Source organism: Suillus subalutaceus, assembly GCF_016647625.1.
Source record: "Suillus subalutaceus strain FC151 chromosome Unknown DFJ58scaffold_2, whole genome shotgun sequence".
Classification (NCBI taxonomy): Eukaryota; Fungi; Basidiomycota; class Agaricomycetes; order Boletales; family Suillaceae; genus Suillus; species Suillus subalutaceus.
The window spans coordinates 386,539-401,688 of NW_024540251.1; the positions used below are offsets into that span (position 1 = coordinate 386,539).

General features: G+C 49.7%; 6 protein-coding genes across 6 annotated transcripts; 3 read left to right on the forward strand and 3 right to left on the reverse strand.

The window, feature by feature from the left end:
• Positions 1–113: 113 nt before the first annotated feature.
• DFJ58DRAFT_754854 (pyridoxal phosphate-dependent transferase) lies at positions 114–2,332 on the forward strand. Its single transcript, XM_041388027.1, has 14 exons — positions 114–287; positions 507–537; positions 589–674; positions 725–794; positions 848–927; positions 987–1,123; positions 1,190–1,196; positions 1,234–1,252; positions 1,308–1,454; positions 1,508–1,560; positions 1,620–1,860; positions 1,911–2,007; positions 2,064–2,082; positions 2,144–2,332. Exons 1-14 carry the CDS (start codon positions 172–174, stop codon positions 2,244–2,246), a joined length of 1,206 nt encoding a protein of 401 aa, XP_041250861.1. The 5' UTR covers positions 114–171; the 3' UTR covers positions 2,247–2,332.
• Positions 2,333–7,325, reverse strand: DFJ58DRAFT_754858 (uncharacterized protein). Its single transcript, XM_041388028.1, has 9 exons — positions 7,143–7,325; positions 6,118–7,083; positions 4,024–6,089; positions 3,779–3,974; positions 3,470–3,729; positions 3,000–3,421; positions 2,922–2,947; positions 2,742–2,862; positions 2,333–2,691 (listed from the first exon to the last, which is right to left on the reverse strand). Exons 2-9 carry the CDS (start codon positions 7,057–7,059, stop codon positions 2,405–2,407), a joined length of 4,320 nt encoding a protein of 1,439 aa, XP_041250862.1. The 5' UTR covers positions 7,060–7,083; positions 7,143–7,325; the 3' UTR covers positions 2,333–2,404.
• Positions 7,326–7,330: 5 nt separating this feature from the next.
• On the reverse strand, positions 7,331–10,348 carry DFJ58DRAFT_754860 (terpenoid cyclases/protein prenyltransferase alpha-alpha toroid). Its single transcript, XM_041388029.1, has 11 exons — positions 10,033–10,348; positions 9,738–9,982; positions 9,567–9,688; positions 9,416–9,512; positions 9,225–9,360; positions 8,537–9,168; positions 8,339–8,487; positions 8,184–8,289; positions 7,914–8,136; positions 7,715–7,861; positions 7,331–7,662 (listed from the first exon to the last, which is right to left on the reverse strand). Exons 1-11 carry the CDS (start codon positions 10,243–10,245, stop codon positions 7,501–7,503), a joined length of 2,232 nt encoding a protein of 743 aa, XP_041250863.1. The 5' UTR covers positions 10,246–10,348; the 3' UTR covers positions 7,331–7,500.
• A 7-nt stretch (positions 10,349–10,355) lies between these two features.
• Positions 10,356–12,235, forward strand: DFJ58DRAFT_179625 (actin family). The gene is made up of 5 exons (XM_041379070.1): positions 10,356–10,512; positions 10,566–10,843; positions 10,895–11,766; positions 11,814–11,989; positions 12,044–12,235. Exons 1-5 carry the CDS (start codon positions 10,411–10,413, stop codon positions 12,143–12,145), a joined length of 1,530 nt encoding a protein of 509 aa, XP_041250864.1. The 5' UTR covers positions 10,356–10,410; the 3' UTR covers positions 12,146–12,235.
• A 109-nt stretch (positions 12,236–12,344) lies between these two features.
• On the forward strand, positions 12,345–12,856 carry DFJ58DRAFT_721010 (60S ribosomal protein L30; the record flags this gene model as incomplete). The annotated part of the gene is made up of 3 exons (XM_041384757.1): positions 12,345–12,477; positions 12,588–12,735; positions 12,790–12,856. 3 exons carry the CDS (start codon positions 12,345–12,347, stop codon positions 12,854–12,856), a joined length of 348 nt encoding a protein of 115 aa, XP_041250865.1.
• A 360-nt stretch (positions 12,857–13,216) lies between these two features.
• On the reverse strand, positions 13,217–14,698 carry DFJ58DRAFT_754866 (uncharacterized protein). The gene is made up of 4 exons (XM_041388030.1): positions 14,515–14,698; positions 14,212–14,247; positions 14,033–14,156; positions 13,217–13,976 (listed from the first exon to the last, which is right to left on the reverse strand). Exons 1-4 carry the CDS (start codon positions 14,653–14,655, stop codon positions 13,414–13,416), a joined length of 864 nt encoding a protein of 287 aa, XP_041250866.1. The 5' UTR covers positions 14,656–14,698; the 3' UTR covers positions 13,217–13,413.
• Between the last annotated feature and the right edge of the window lie 452 nt (positions 14,699–15,150).

Genomic DNA, 15,150 nt, shown 5'->3' on the forward strand with positions numbered 1-15,150 from the left:
AGAACGCTTAGCGTGGTATTGACAAAAGACGGAATTAGAGTGGGTTACACGGAATAGTGACCAGAGAGTTTACATACGGGATCTTTATCTGGCATTAATGGAACAAGCGACTCCGCTCATCCCGAAGGTGTTAATACATAGCAGCATGTTTTGCCCTGTTATGTTTTCCCAATGAGTCTAAGTACCCTCCGCAACGCCTCCATTAAGTCCTCTGCCTCCATCTCCTACGCACTTGCCCGTATATTCAGCTATCCGTCGACAAGTCCCGCTCGAAAGATGTCTACAGAGTGCTAAATTCGTACAGGTGCGCGTCGTTTTGCCATTATTCGGGTGCCTTGGGATTGAATGCTCAACTTAATTTGAAGGCGCCACACAAGTGAGTTATGATCAGGTCGTTGTATGAGTTTTCCGAGACTGAGAGATTGCATTTGCCATTTACAGACTTTTGCTGTACGTCTCGTGTTTTTCTCCCGCTGTGATCTCATTCCGAGTTCTTGCGTTCTTAGCATCCCAGGACCAATTGAGGTCACGGATGAGGTGCGTTACCCCCTGGACTCCGAGTCGTGATGCCGACTCAGATGATTATAGGTCCTCTTTGCCAATGCGCATCCTTCGATGTCGCACATGTCACCCGACTTTGCACTAGTCTTTGGTGATTGCATTCGCATGACTAGGCAAGGGCACAAACACAGCGACAGTGCTAAAACTCACGCGACTTTGTCAGACAACTTCTTTACTCGAAGGACGCGCAGCCGTTCCTGATCGCTGGGTCAGGGACACTAGGATGGGATCAGGTATGTAGTCTCGTGTCAATTTCAGGGGTGCACACGTGTTTATGCGTTAGTAGGTCTCTGCAAACCTGGTAGAACCAGGCGAGAACGCGCTCGTTCTCCACAGTGGTTATTTTGCCGATAGTTTCGCAGACTGGTAGGGATTGAACGTGGGGTGAGCGTCGTGATGGTCGCTCATTCTTCATCTTTCTCCAGTTTGCAAACCTATGGCGCCAATGTAGACCAGATCAAGGCTGAGATAGGTGGCGCTGTCAAGGTGGCTGATATTGAAAGCGCGCTTCAAGCGAAGAAGTACAAGATTGTTACGGTGACCCACGTCGACACCTCGACAGGTCAGTGATACTTTTTCGGGGGTGCCTGAGAGGTTCCTGGATGTCGGACTGATCTATCTTGGATAGCCGTTTTGTCCTGACATCAAGGCTATTGCAAATGTCGTGAAGAGAGTTTCTCCGGACACACTTGTAATTCCTCCGAGGACTCCTTAATTCCCGTGTGCTCATTATGGATGGGTACTAGGTTGTCGTTGATGCTGTCTGCTCTGTGGCGAGCGAAGAAATCCAAATGGATGCCTGGGGCATTGATGTCGTGATGACAGCCAGCCAGAAAGGTCTAGGCACGCCACCGGGTCTCAGCATCGTCATTGCTTCTCAGAAAGCCGTCCAGGTTTATATTTTTTCCCTACCATGGCGCGCAGCTACTAATACAAACTCCTCAAGGTGTTCCAGAACCGCTCAACGCCGGTCACAACCTACTACGGCAGCTGGAAGAAGTGCGCACAGTCCATGTTTATGTTTCTATTCTACAAAATAAACTCCAACTCCCAAATAGATGGCTACCCATAATGAAAGCCTACGAGAACAACTCCGCCGCCTACTTCGCCACGCCACCCGTCAACCTCATCTATGCGTTCCATGCGTCCCTCACGCAGATAATGAAGGGCTCTGTCTCACTCGAGCAACGATTCAAGCTCCACCAAGAGGTCAGCAGACGTATCAAGAAGGCAGCAGAGGAAATCGGTTTCAGGGGCGTGCCTCTTAGTGAAGACGTCCAGGCGAATGGCATGTCTGCGGTGCGTATAGTATTTGATTGGAGAGCAACTGAGATTGATACCGCATACAGCTTTACTACCCTGACGGTTTCACAGCGAGCGATATTGTTCCTCGTCTGTTGAAGAAAGACGTCGTTGTTGCCGGCGGGTTGCATGCCAGTATCAAAGGTCAGTAAAGTTCCCTGCGAGGAGTATTTTTTACTGAAATCATCCTGCTTCAAAAGACAAATACTTCCGTATAGGGTGCGTTGTTTTTCTTCCCGTGAAACACATATGAGGTAATGTGACTGACATACTCTTATAGGCACATGGGTGCATCTGTCGTCGACCCTAGTCGGGGGGACGTTGACAAGCTTATTAGCGCCGTGAAGGAGTCACTCGCAGAAGCCAAGGCTAGCAAGCAGTAGGAACTAGATCTAGACGATTTCGTGTGGTGTGTACGATACAATGAATAAAGTATATATACATCTCAATTTTATACGTCATTCACGACCGGCGAGTTGTAAGGTGACTTGATACCCAAAAGATAGATTCATAGATGTGGCAAATACGAAAGGTCGGGGACTCATGCAGCGGCTGCAGCCTCGCGGTACTGTCCTTCTCCGCCCATGCTGTCGTACCACTCTTTCCCGGATGTCGTTGGGGCAATGTATCCCGCCCTGATGACAAAGTCACCAAAATGCTCGCCCTCGATTCGCTCGAGCGCATATCGCTTGATCATAGGTTTAAGGATGGCGAGGATCTCGGGTTCTGATACTGTTTCCCGGTATATCTTGTTCAAGCGCTGGCCGTAGTATCCACCACCAAGAAGCATGGAATAAGATCCAGGTGCCTTTCCTACGAAGGCGACCTCTGTGGAGATGTTAAGCGAAAATTTTGGAGAGGAAGCAGGAGTGTCTTACCTGCGACATATGGTCGTGCACAGCCGTTGGGGCAACCAGTCATCCGCATAACAATAGAATCGTTGCGAAGCCCATTCTCCTCACAGATTTTCTCGACCTTGTCGATGAGTACCGGTAGATACTAGAAGACGTCACGATGAGATCAAATTTTATTAGGAGTTGTACAAAGTCACTACTCACGCGCTCAGACTCAGCCATTGCGAGACCTGAAGTATTCTCATGTCAGAAACGATAGTTCGTAAGTGCGAAACTACTTACCGCACGTCGGGAAGGCAACACAAGCCGACGACGACAGCCGCAAACCAGTGTGGTTCAAGTTGTCTAACTTGTACTTGGCGAGTATTCTCTTGATCTCGGGTACATCTTCCGTAGCGATTTCGGAGATCATAATATGCTGGTTCGCGGTCAGACGGAACGTGCCCTTGTGTATCTTGGCAATCTCGCGAAGACCAGTTTTAAAATCGCGTTCGGGCTCGTCCTGAATGCGCCCGTTCTCGATGAAGAGCATTACATGATGCCTGCCATCGTCTCCCGTTGACCAGCCAAAGTCATCGATGTTGCGATCGAACGTGTAGGGTCGTGCTGGGGCCAATGGATAACCGAGTCGGCTCTCAACCTCTGCTTTGAATACGTCTAGTCCCATCCGGTCAATGGTGTATTTCAATCGAGCGTTTTTGCGACTGAAAACTAATCAGAACGTAGAAGTGTGGAACGCTTAGAAGACTCACTCTGCACGATTCCCGTTGTCTCGCTGTGTAAGCATGACCTTTTCTGCTACGATAGGACCTTGTTCGACAGTGCAGAAACCGATAACGTCCGCAACTCGAGGGTATGTTTTCTTATTGCCGTGGGTTACTCCCATACCACCACCGATAGTAACATTGAAGCCAGCCAATTCTCCTTGCTCATTGACAATGGCGATGAAGCCCAAGTCGTTTGCAAAGACATCAACGTCATTAGTAGGTGGTACCGCAACCGCAATTTTGAACTGTCGTAACATCAGGATCGGTTTGAAACGAGTGCGGCATCAAGCATACCTTTCGAGGAAGATAGAACTCGCCGTAGAGCGGCTCAAAGTCCTTGACCGCCTCGCCAGCAACCAATTTCTTGTTCAACCAAATCTCGTGATATGCCGTTGTTCTAGGCAATAAGTGAGCGCTGACAAGCTTCGCGAAGCTGTAGACCTGCGCATGAAGTCGGGACAAAGAAGGAATAGCGGAACAAATAACATTCCTAAGGCGGACGATCAGCGGGAAATATCACCGCAAGCCGCAGGACTCACCGGTTGACGTCACCACACGCAGCCAAAGTATCCAACAAGACCTTGTTGATTTCCTGAATGGAAGGCTTCAAGTGTCGCTTGATGACACCATGAAACTGGAATGTCGCCCTTGTGGTGATCTTGAACGTCCCATTGCCATGTTCATCAGCGATCCGGTCCATCTGTAACCACTGCTCAGACGTGCACACACCACCGGGCGTGCGAACGCGAATCATGAAACTGTAGGCAGGCTCAACGCCTTGAGCTTGACGCTCGTCACGGATGTCGCGGTCATCTTGCTGGTAGATACCGTGGAACTTCGTGAGCTGGGTGTCACTGGGATCGAGGGCGCCAGTGCTACTATCCTCAAGACCTTCAGCAATCGTGCCGCGAAGGTAACCCGAGGCCGCCTTGATATGCTCATTAGTGATTGGGTCGGGTTCTGCTTCTTTCACTTCAATGTTGTCGACGCCGAACGTTTTCCACACGAGGGGCTCCCACACTTTGTACCCGGTATCTGGTCCATCTGCATCCTGGTCATCAGCGAGCCCAATATCCGCAAAGCGCTCTCCCCCCAGCTGCTCCAAACGAGTATCGAGGTCCTTGCCTGGCTTGTTGTAGTAGTGAGCATCTTCTGGGCGTGGCCAATAGTGGCTGTCACCGAGGGCGAAGACCGAGTATCGAAGCTTCGAAAAAGGCTTCTCTCCACGAAGAGCAGCAGCGTTGAGCGCCTTGAACAAAGTCCGTCCGTTCTGTGGGGGCTCACCCTGGCCTGCCACAGATGTGACAAAGGCCACGTACTCCTCTTGAGAGAGGGTATCGATGGACATAGAGTCGATGGTGCCGATGGACGTCGACAAGCCTCTGGCTTTACCACGGTTGGCCAATCGCTTCGCAAACTTCTCTGCGGTGCCACCATCCGATGCATACAGCACTACCAACGGTGGCGCATCAAGCGAGACAACCAAGTCATCATATGCCTGTTGTGCCTTCCTCCTCCTCGCCTCCTTCACATTCTCACCCAAGCTGCTCACCAGTTCCGTGGCAAGCTCGGGCTTGGAGCGTACGAGTTGCGACAGATGGTTCTGCCTGTCGAGGAATTGCTGGAGGTCGTTCTTCACGGCGTCTGAGTCGAGCGCAAATGGTTCTTTGCCTTGTGCTTCCTTCACAGGGTCCCAACGGTAAAGTGGCCAGTACCCAACGTCGACAGCGAGCTTGGTCTCTTTCAAAACCTCAAGTGCTGGTGCATCCTCATTTTGGTAAGGCAGGTATGCGAGCACGACACTGGGGCCCTTGTGCCTGTCCGCCTCCATGATGGCTTGGAGTACTTGAGCATACGACGAATACACCGCGACGCTCGCTACGTAGACATCGCCGTGGTTCATTGCGTACAGACCAGCGTCTTGCTTACGGCGGTGTGGATCAGCGGAGTTCCGGGATGTGTAGGGAAGGGTGTCGATGATGAGAATGTTGATGTTGAGACCGGATGCGATGGCGTGGTGCAGACCAGAAGCGCCAAGATCGTAGGACCAGGCGTCTGATCCGATGATCCATCTCGAGCGTGTGGGGAAGTGTGCACGGAGTGCAAGAATGCGGTCGATGATAGGACTCGAGAACTTTGAAGACTCGAGAGCGGCGATGAGCTCCTTTCCCACTGAGCGACTCTTGGTATCGTCGTCCTTGACAAGGACCCACTGGCTACACAGTTTATGCAGCTCGGGGCTGATTTCCTTAACTTCCAATAGCTTTTGCACAGAGCGAATGAGTTCATTTCGTTGATCGAGTTGTCCTCGAACGCGGCCCAGTGCAAACTCCGGGCTGGTGGCAATAGCGCCTTGTTTAAGCACCAAGGCAGGCGAATTGGAAACCTCGAGACGTTCGCCAAAGACGTTCGACAAGATCTTCGTATAAGACGACTCGTGCTTGGGTATATGTGGCACTTCCGGCGAAAGAAGTGAGGAGGTGCTGGCGCTTCCGAGATGAATTGGAGCAGAAGAGGGAGCTACTTGGAGAAGTTTCAAAATTGCGAGAGGGATTATTTGGGCAGGGTCACTGAAGTAAACACTCTGAATGTGGGGGTCGCTGCTCTACTTCCCGCTGGTGAATTGCATCGACAACTTCAAGGTACAAAGGTGTCCATTTCGTGTTCCAGCGATGGAGCTGCTCAAGAATAATGATACGTGACGCAGATGATGGAATGACATCGAGTATGCGGGAGGGGGGTAGGGGAGTGAGCAAGCTGAGTGAGACAACCGACACTCCATCAATATCCACAGAAGGGATGTCACCCAGCCCAAAGATGACAGTGTGGGGTTTGTTGGAACCATGTACAGAGAGCGGAGAGCATGCGCGACGAATACGAACGACCGTAGAAAGCGCTGCGCGCTCGTAAAGCTTGAAAAGCTCTAAGCCACGGGATACTACGGTTGCTGAATGACCATTGACACCGTTGGTGCCATTTGCAGCGTTAGCATGACCATTGTGCCCGTTCGCTCCATTGTGTCCATTCGCTCCATTGGTTGACCCAAGCTTCTCCGAGAGAAGGAAAGGCTGCACCTCACTCTCCGGTATTTCCTCCACAGAATCACTTTTCGCGTCATAAAAGGCATGCACGACTGCCTTCTTCTCCGTCCGTGCTAACCGAGATGCAAGGAGTGAGTTATCGTGTGCTTGTTGGGGGGTTCTAGAGACGAGGAAGAAAGGGACGGCGGAATGGAGCAGAAGGACTTCGGACAGGTCATTTTTCACGGCAAGATGCAAGACAAGGGGAAGTGAAGAAAGTTCAGCGGCATCCAGGACAAGCCTGATTATAGTTTGTGTTGCTGCTGAAGAGGTAAACGAAATGAGTCCAGCAGCCGATCCGTTTCTGAGTAATGTCGACCCTGGATCGCCGCCTAGGGGCACCGACAGGATTGTCGGACGTCGACTGGAAGTCGCAGAGAGCGAACTATACTCCTTTGCAAATTGTGAGGTCAACGGAAGGGTAGGCTGGGAATCTACGACGATATCTGAGGCCAGATAAGCTACCCGGGCCACACTGTAGGTAGCGCTCGACATGATGACGAATTCGGTGAACGTCGGCTGTAACGCATTAGAAACTAAATCAATGTAAATTGACAGTAAGAAGAACGACAACTCACCTTGACTGCAAACAGAGTGGAGGGAGAAAGTACTGTGCCAAGACCATAGTGCTGGATTCAAATGGGTGACAGCAAAAGCACACCATCCACATGCCATTTGTTTGTCCGCGTCCAACCGAATTCCGAATTCAAGTTTACGCTGCATCACGACATTCATATCGCAATGCATCGTGACCTCCTTACAAAGACTACAAAGTAGTACTAGTGCCACGGTAAAATAACAAAAATAACATTCAAACTATGTAAGATACAGCATCGGAACGCTTCGCAATCTCACGAGAGTGGAACAGCGCGGCACACTCCCCGCTGGAGTCACCCATGGGCACAACCCGAGCAACGAGCAGCCATCTTTTCAAATTCACATCTTAAGGTTCTGTCCGGCGTGCTCCTCCAGCTCATTCAAGTAGTGATGCGCTCTTCCAAGCATCCATATGGGGAATGAAAATTTGAAGTTCGGGTATGATATAGTGCAGTTTTTGTTAAACACTCCTTCGATCGCTTCTTGCGGCCACGATCCGTCCTGCGCCATGGATAAGCTTCTGAAGACCACCGTTATTTCATACTAAACTCACGGGTAATTGCCTGTCCATGACCAACTTGACGGCCTTTCGAATAGGCTCAGGATCGGGATATTTCGCATACATGAGGGCCATGGCCGCCCAACAGGTCTGTACGACCTGTGAGTTTTCGTGCTGTATCCAGGCACCTTGTTCGCAGGACTACGGAACAAATTGGAAACTTAGTCCCGGATGTAAATTTAGGTGCACCCACTTTATAACTTTCGCCCCAACCACCATCTTCTCTTTGCCACGTGAGAAGAAACCTACACGCCCGTTGTGCGTGAGAGCTGTTCGAGTAGTTTTCTCCAACTAGCGAAAGACTCTCAAGAGCAAACTGTGTTGCATATGTGAAGCAGATTCCCCAGGAGCCAACCCAGCCACCTTCGGGTTTTTGTGCCTTGTGTAAGTACTCGATCGCACCTTTGATGGTCTTTCTGAAATAATGTCAGAACGGTAAGTGGAGTAGTGCCTCATCGCTCACTCAATATCAGCGGACCGGTAGTCAGGATAATGTTTCCTGAAGATGGACAGTGACGTAATCACGGAGGTTGTGCACTCTGGATAACAGAACTCGATCATGATGTCACCTACAGGTTGTCATTTGAATAGTGAAAGTTATGAGAATGAATGAATTACCGAAAACCTCTGCAGGGTTCAGCCATTCGAGCCACTTGGGACCCCTGACCAACTCATAACTGGCAAAACCACCATTTGGGTTCTGCATAGTTAGCATGACATCCACGGCATCAAAAAGTCGTTGATCTGAGATGATTTTCTCCGAACCTCTGTCAGAAGGTTCAGTCGGCAGTTCAAACAGATCACAGTGAGACTAACTCGACTTGGTTTTGCAAATATAAGACTGCCTTCAACCCCTCGCCGGTACAATCACTGACCGTGTACCCCTGCTCTTTGGTGCTAAATGGCCAAGCCCCCTTCGTGGTGTGACGGTAAGATGTTTTGTAGTGCTTTGGATTCTCCCTGATCTGGCAAATATCCAACCACCCAAGCGCCTTCGACAAACTCTCCTTATTCGCCTCCTCCTTCGCGAGGCCGGTCTCAACGAGCGCCTGCGTGATGAAGCCAATATCCCATAGCTGGCTCCCATTCGTTCCGCACATCATCATACCTTCCTGACCAAGCCACATAAAGTCTGCGCGTTTAATAGCGTGCTGCTTGTACGCTTCACTGTCGGGGCCTTCGGCGTGAGCACGGCAGATGAGGTTCATCATTTTGGAGACGGGCCCAAGGGTCTGGTATTGGGTGTTCTCGTCCTCGAGAATGATGAGGTGGTATGCACGTGCGAGAGCTGCCCTGCGGAGGGGAGGAATAGCGCAGCCCTCGTACATTGAAAGAACGGAGTTCATGACATCCAGGACAGTGGTATGGGGGGAATACAGGTCTGCTGCACACACGTTATTACGTTGCGAGGGCCAGTGGATCCGGTAATAGTTAGTTGGGTATAGTTCCTGCAAGTCGAATTGTCAGCGGACAAAAATGGAAGATTCAGCAATAGAATTCTCGCCTCTCGGAGCGCTCGAACCAAGTCATTTTCCTGCATTTTAAATCGGATGCCATAGAGATAGCTCATTGGCACATAGACAGTCCGGGTATGTATCCACCAGCGATGAGGATGGAAAGGCAGCCAGTCAGGAAGGAGCCTTTCAGAGAGTTGAAGCGTTAGTTCAGGTGCCAAATGAAAGCTTGGAAACGGACCAAAGCTCCGCAGGGACTGGATTCACACCAGCCCAGTCATAAACATTTAATACCGCGAGCCAGAACTTGCCCCAAGCAGGAGCACCAGTGGCTCCTCCTGTACTCGAAGAATAAGGCCACATGCACCGACAAAGATGAAGGATGAGCGCACCAAGTTTGTGTAACGTATCACGAGCTCTTACAGCAGCTGGGTGGTTAGCCTGCACACCAAGAATCCGGAGAGCGGTATAGTTTAACGCTGTCCCAAAAACGGTTGAGTGTCCTTCGATGTGTCTATATATTATGAAACGGGGCGAATAGTAAATATCACGTTACGACTTACATTCCCCAACCTCCATCTTCTGGGTTAACATGATTCAGAAGGTAGCGAATCATCTCCAGACGCTCCTCCTCCTTGAAGCCCATACCAGATACGTATGACCCAATGACAAGGCCGGGGAGAAGGAACATGGGGCCACCGTACTCGCCTGCCCAATGTCCATCATGAGATTGAAGGTGCTTGTAGAATGTATACCCATTGCGAGCAGCATCCAGCGCATCCTTGGGCTTAGCGAGGTCGGGCAAATTCTATTTGGCTGAGGCCTAAGCGCGTTGCAAGCCAAAGTTTGAACACTTACGAGTGGAATACCAATCCAGTACCTGTCTACATCATTCTGAGGCCACTTCTCGCATTCCTCGTCGGTTTGGAGGTAGTGCCATGTGTGCCTTCCGCCGTCATTTACGAGCAACCTCCAACGGCTGTAGTCAGTGAATGGCTTGTTTCCAGACTCTGAAATGTCAAGCTGGGGCCACAGCGCAGAAAGTTGGGCTTCTGTTGGCATATACATCATGGCCGAAGAATGAAAGACAACTTGGCTGAGATCTGAAAAAGTCTTCTGAATGATGTATACAGCCGAATAACCAGTATTTCGGAATCCGGATAGTAAAGTGTCATTACCGTACGAATGTAAACAACGCGTCCACAACAAGAAATCACATATTTCTAGTGTTCCACGATGGTCAGTTTCCGAGACTCGTCCGTCGTCATCATCGAGTCCGGCAGAACACTCATCAGAGCAGGCCTTGGCTTGCAAGATCTGCTCAAGGCGCCGTCTGTTGTTCGTATCATTCATTTTCGTGTCTGAGACTCCATACATGATCCATGCTACAGGAAATACAAGCTCGCGTCGGTCTGCGACGCAACCCAGGCGATAATGCAAATGGCGCATCCTCACTAAAGCCAGGCGAGAGCAGCGATAATTTGCGTCCCTCTGCATCCAGCAGTCGTGCATCGTCTTTACCTTTTCAGTCTAGTCCTTCGGCGAAGGTTCACGACTATCTCGTTGGTTCACAACTAGACGAAGCTCTTGGAGCTGGTCAAGATGTTATTGTCTCATGGCCATTTGCAGATGGCGATGTGCGTGATTGGACTCAAGCGGAGGCACTCTGGTACGTCTGCAATTCTATTGTTGTGCCCTCACCTCACATAGTGTGACCAAGGAAATATGTTCTGTTCCGTACACTTCAACTCAAGCGAACTCAGAATGAGTCTCCCGTTATGCTGTCCATGCCAGCAGGCCTCTTCAGAGATTCTTCAGAACGCATATGTCAGATCTTCTTTGAGCGCTTCAATGTCGCAGGTTTCGGTCTCCTTGACCGCCCTATGGCCCAGCTCTATGCCGCTGGACAGCTCAGCGGAGTCGTGGTCGATATCGGTCACGAAATAACCGACATCACCCCAATTTACGATGGATTCATCATGCAGAACGCTCGTTCGTCTACACCTCTGGGCATCAGAGACTGTCAAGTTTACCTCGCCAACCTCCTTCGCTCCAACCAGTCAGTCATGGCAGTGGCATCACCTCCGGACAAACCGAGTGACCCAGAAGTTACTCAGGGATTCTTGGACGATCTGGTTAAGTACGTTTGGATGGAAGGCCTTGTTCGCGTTCCATCAGATGGGCAAACGGTAGAAATACCAGAAGATGAAGGAGTCACGGATATAGCAGCAGTCCTCGTTGCTGGAAAGGAAAAGGCCGTCATCGAGACAGGGATGAAAAAAAAGTTGACCGCGAAAGCTTCTGCTGCAGAGCAAGCTCGCGCGCGGGAGATTGAGGCACTTGATCTTGTTACTGTGGAATTCCGCGAACACTCTATCACTCTGGGCAAAGAGCGGCATCGATTTTGCGAGCCGCTCTTTGATCCTACGCTGCTGAACGGGCTGCCTGTTGAGCGTGCAGATCCTTACGAAGGGAGAATATTGCCCTTGCAGGAGGCTGTTGCATTTTCCGTTCGCCAAACGGATGTCGCCCAAAGGCAATACATTTGGCAAGGTTTGTTTGTTAATGGCGACCTCACAAATCATGTCAAAGGTGCGTGACCATATACCACTAGTAAAATTGGAATTAATTGTGCAAAGGTATCGGAGCTGCATTGCAGTCGCGGTTAGCGCCTTTCATCCTTAGCACACCAGACCAGGCAACTGAAGTGCAGCCGCGGTCGATCCGAGTGCTGACCGTGCCCGAATACTTTGCTGAATACCGAGAAAAAGGAGATAGCTTCGCGGCTTTCCTTGGCACTAGCATTGTTGCGAAGGTATGTGTATTGTTCGGTCGCATTGAAGGATTTTCTGTTGATGAGCCCCCTTAGATCGCGTTCAATGAGTCGCATGGGAAAAACTTTGTATCGAAGACTGATTATAATGAGAAGGGGCCACACGCTATTCTAGAAATGTCTCTAGCTTCGTTGTAACCGTTAACGACTTTTGTTATGTTTTCTGCAGTTCTGAGGAAAGTTGACCCCTCGAATGGGGGTGGCTCTGTCGGAGTTGAACCCGTTTTGGCCAGAACTGTACAGTTCAACCACAATTCTGAAAGTTAGATTTTGTCATATCCAAAAGCCGCTCGTCGTCATCAAGCTCCTCAAGACTCCCCGACACACAAATTTACAAATGGCCCCCTCCAAGAAGTCCAAGGCAACCAAGTCGTCCGAGTCTATCTCATCTCGTCTTGCGCTTGTCGTCAAGTCGGGGAAGTACACCCTCGGTTACAAGTCCGCCCTCAAGCAGATGCGCAGCGGCAAAGGTGAGCACTCTTTCGCACTCACGGGGACTGGAGCGTGAGGCTGAGAAGGTCCCTTGTGCTGACAATAAATTTGCTTTGTGTTTGTCCTCCTCGCATCCGCGATGATTTAGCCAAGCTCGTTCTCATTGCTGGTAACTGCCCGCCACTACGCAAGTCTGAGCTCGAATACTATGCCATGTTGTCGAAGACGACCGTGCACCACTTCTCTGGCACGAACGTCGCACTTGGCACTGCTGCCGGAAAGCTTTTCCGTGTCGGGTGAGTGGTTCCGTATATTTCGATCCGTCACTCGAGCTAAACGGATTATCTCAGGGTCATGACTGTCAGCGATCCTGGAGATTCTGATCTCCTCACCTTTGCAGAGGGAAACGCTGCATAGACCCAAAATTGCGATGAGATGCCGGGAGTATAGGTTTATGCGCTCTATTATAGCCATATTTCGCGCATCGGCATGATAGCTCTTATGTTTACTACATGTCGGTATGATTCATGCGATGTAAGGAAACTGCAAAATTTTCAGAGGATATATTCTATCCTCTGGTCTGTGTCCTCTATCCGCGAGCGAGCAAGAATTGTACATTGGCAGCTATGCCCGATCCATTGGAAGGGCCGTGAACAGTAGTGCGAAGGCCCACGGGCAACCCACAAGTCTCAGGGTCCACCGAACGAAAAATGTATTCAATCAGTTGCATTATGCATAAACCTCGAGAACCCGTGCTGTGACTGACTGATCGGGAAAAACAGCGAGAAAGAAAGGTCATATTGAGACATCCGCCGCAGCAAGGGTAGTACAATACTACGATTATTTGCAGCGTAGAGTATAGCACCAGTCACGGTAGCTGTATGGGACAATGATGACAGTACACGACGACGAACAGTACATGATGCGACAACGATAATAGCCAATCAACAACCATGGTTCTCTGTCTCTCACCGCTACATTCGCAAGACTTCTCCATTGACCACTCCATCTTTCGCAAGCTCTCCAAATTTCCGCTCGAAGATGGAGATGCCGATGGTCGTAGGAACGAAATCATCACGCGGAGGTGGGCGAGGCATGGATTGAGGATACGAGAGCCTTTGGTTCTCGTTTAATAACGGTAGCTTCCTTCGTAGGTTGAGGACAATTTCCTTCGATTGCTGGGACGGACTCGGTACTGGGCGGACCAGATCATCGAGTGGAATGATGTGGTTCGAATCTGAGTCATCCTCGTCTGGCGCATCTAATCGTCTCCATTTTCGGGTAATTGGTTCTGCCGACGCGAGTGAACCGAATGGTTTGTGAGGTGGCAGTGAGACGAGAGGAATAGTGAACTGCCAATTGTGTAGTTTATGTTGCGACGGCAATGGTGGGGGATGAGTCAAAATTCGTCGTGATGGTGGTGCAGTAGCAACGAGCTTGTCAAAGGCCCGAGCCATGGGCATATTGACGAGATCTTCATGATCAGTCTCGAAGTGAGACTTGAGTTGAGATGCTCGCGGAAAAACTCGCTCACAATCTGAAAAAGACGAAGCTGAAAACGAAGTAGATTGCCATTTTTAGAGTGAGACATACCTCGAACTGGACAACTAATTGTGAAACGAGACAGATGGCTGAGGTCCACATGTGCTTTGAGTGCCTCTTTTGTGGCATGCACACGACCTGCACATCTCAGATATTGACATTGGTACTGTCCCTCCTGCAAGTACAGCAGATAAGCAAAATAAGGTAAGTTGTGAGTGAAGAAAACTCACTATGTTAGATGTGCGATCACAATGTCTTAAGGTATGCTGTTTAATAGGGAGGCATATATTAGCACTGACCAGTAATGGAGGATGATGCAGATGAAATGGGTAAAGTGAGTGAATACTCACTCCAAGAGCACTTTAGAAAACCTTCAGCATGGCCACTCAGCACTGTTGACTTGAGAGCAAAGTATGACAGCTGAAGATTTGCTAAAGTACCCCTGGAGAGGAGTACAGCTCAGTACACCACCATCAGAACATCTATGACTAGTATCTACATCTACAGTAGATCAAGAGCTGATCTAAATTCACCTTTGTCAGATTAGACCAACTGTTGAGAATAACTGTACACCCTTCCCACTCGCATGGCATAGGTTTGATTACTTGGTGAGCAATATTAGGGATTTCATGGGGGGAAAGGAGAAGATATGAGGGCCCAGCAACCTCAGACATCTAACAGAAGTTTGGTGATTGAAAAAGTTGAACAGTGTTTTTCATGACAGAAATAAACATAGGTAAACATTCATGACCACCTTGTCACTGCAGTTCCGAGGATGACTAATGTCTTCGCCATGTATTGCTGACCGAATTCCCTCAAATATCTAATGACTAAAACCATGGCAGGGTGTTGTTGATTCTCGCCTCTGCCAAAACATACCACATTGTCTGTGAAGTGTTACATAATCATTCAAGACCAACTCCCTGTGGTTATGAGTTCTAGTAGCTAGAGAAGACTAGGGAAGACTTTGGTATTAATTGAACTGACTCATTTGTAAGGTACATGTATAGTATATACTCTGATCCGCCAATATGAAGTTACTGGTCCATAAGCTCTAAGGTTTGACTTTGTTCTTGCTCAGCGCTGTTGCTGACAAATAACCTCCGTTCCAGCCATTAGTCACTAGTCAGCGTTGGCGCTTGCGCTTGTAGTATGACTGACTGTGTCTG

Excerpts from the sequence above, each read along its gene's own strand:
- DFJ58DRAFT_754860 (XM_041388029.1), bottom strand. The coding sequence starts at position 10,245 with ATGATGTATATGCCAACAGAAGCCCAACTTTCTGCGCTGTGGCCCCAG. Across the intron at positions 9,513-9,566 it reads TGATACGTTACACAAACTTG|GAGGAGCCACTGGTGCTCCT; the intron begins GTGCGCTCATCC and ends CTTCGAGTACAG. Across the intron at positions 9,169-9,224 it reads TGGTTCGAGCGCTCCGAGAG|GAACTATACCCAACTAACTA; the intron begins GCGAGAATTCTA and ends TTCGACTTGCAG.
- DFJ58DRAFT_754858 (XM_041388028.1), bottom strand. The coding sequence starts at position 7,059 with ATGTCGAGCGCTACCTACAGTGTGGCCCGGGTAGCTTATCTGGCCTCA. Across the intron at positions 3,422-3,469 it reads GACAACGGGAATCGTGCAGA|TCGCAAAAACGCTCGATTGA; the intron begins GTGAGTCTTCTA and ends ATTAGTTTTCAG. Across the intron at positions 2,863-2,921 it reads CAATGGCTGAGTCTGAGCGC|TATCTACCGGTACTCATCGA; the intron begins GTGAGTAGTGAC and ends GACGTCTTCTAG.
- DFJ58DRAFT_179625 (XM_041379070.1), top strand. The coding sequence starts at position 10,411 with ATGGTCAGTTTCCGAGACTCGTCCGTCGTCATCATCGAGTCCGGCAGA. Across the intron at positions 10,844-10,894 it reads ACTCAAGCGGAGGCACTCTG|GAAATATGTTCTGTTCCGTA; the intron begins GTACGTCTGCAA and ends AGTGTGACCAAG. Across the intron at positions 11,990-12,043 it reads GCACTAGCATTGTTGCGAAG|ATCGCGTTCAATGAGTCGCA; the intron begins GTATGTGTATTG and ends GAGCCCCCTTAG.
- DFJ58DRAFT_754866 (XM_041388030.1), bottom strand. The coding sequence starts at position 14,655 with ATGTCTGAGGTTGCTGGGCCCTCATATCTTCTCCTTTCCCCCCATGAA. Across the intron at positions 14,248-14,514 it reads GTTGGTCTAATCTGACAAAG|CATACCTTAAGACATTGTGA; the intron begins GTGAATTTAGAT and ends CCTATTAAACAG. Across the intron at positions 13,977-14,032 it reads AATTAGTTGTCCAGTTCGAG|ATTGTGAGCGAGTTTTTCCG; the intron begins GTATGTCTCACT and ends CGTCTTTTTCAG.
- DFJ58DRAFT_754854 (XM_041388027.1), top strand. The coding sequence starts at position 172 with ATGAGTCTAAGTACCCTCCGCAACGCCTCCATTAAGTCCTCTGCCTCC. Across the intron at positions 538-588 it reads CAATTGAGGTCACGGATGAG|GTCCTCTTTGCCAATGCGCA; the intron begins GTGCGTTACCCC and ends AGATGATTATAG. Across the intron at positions 1,861-1,910 it reads AGGCGAATGGCATGTCTGCG|CTTTACTACCCTGACGGTTT; the intron begins GTGCGTATAGTA and ends TACCGCATACAG.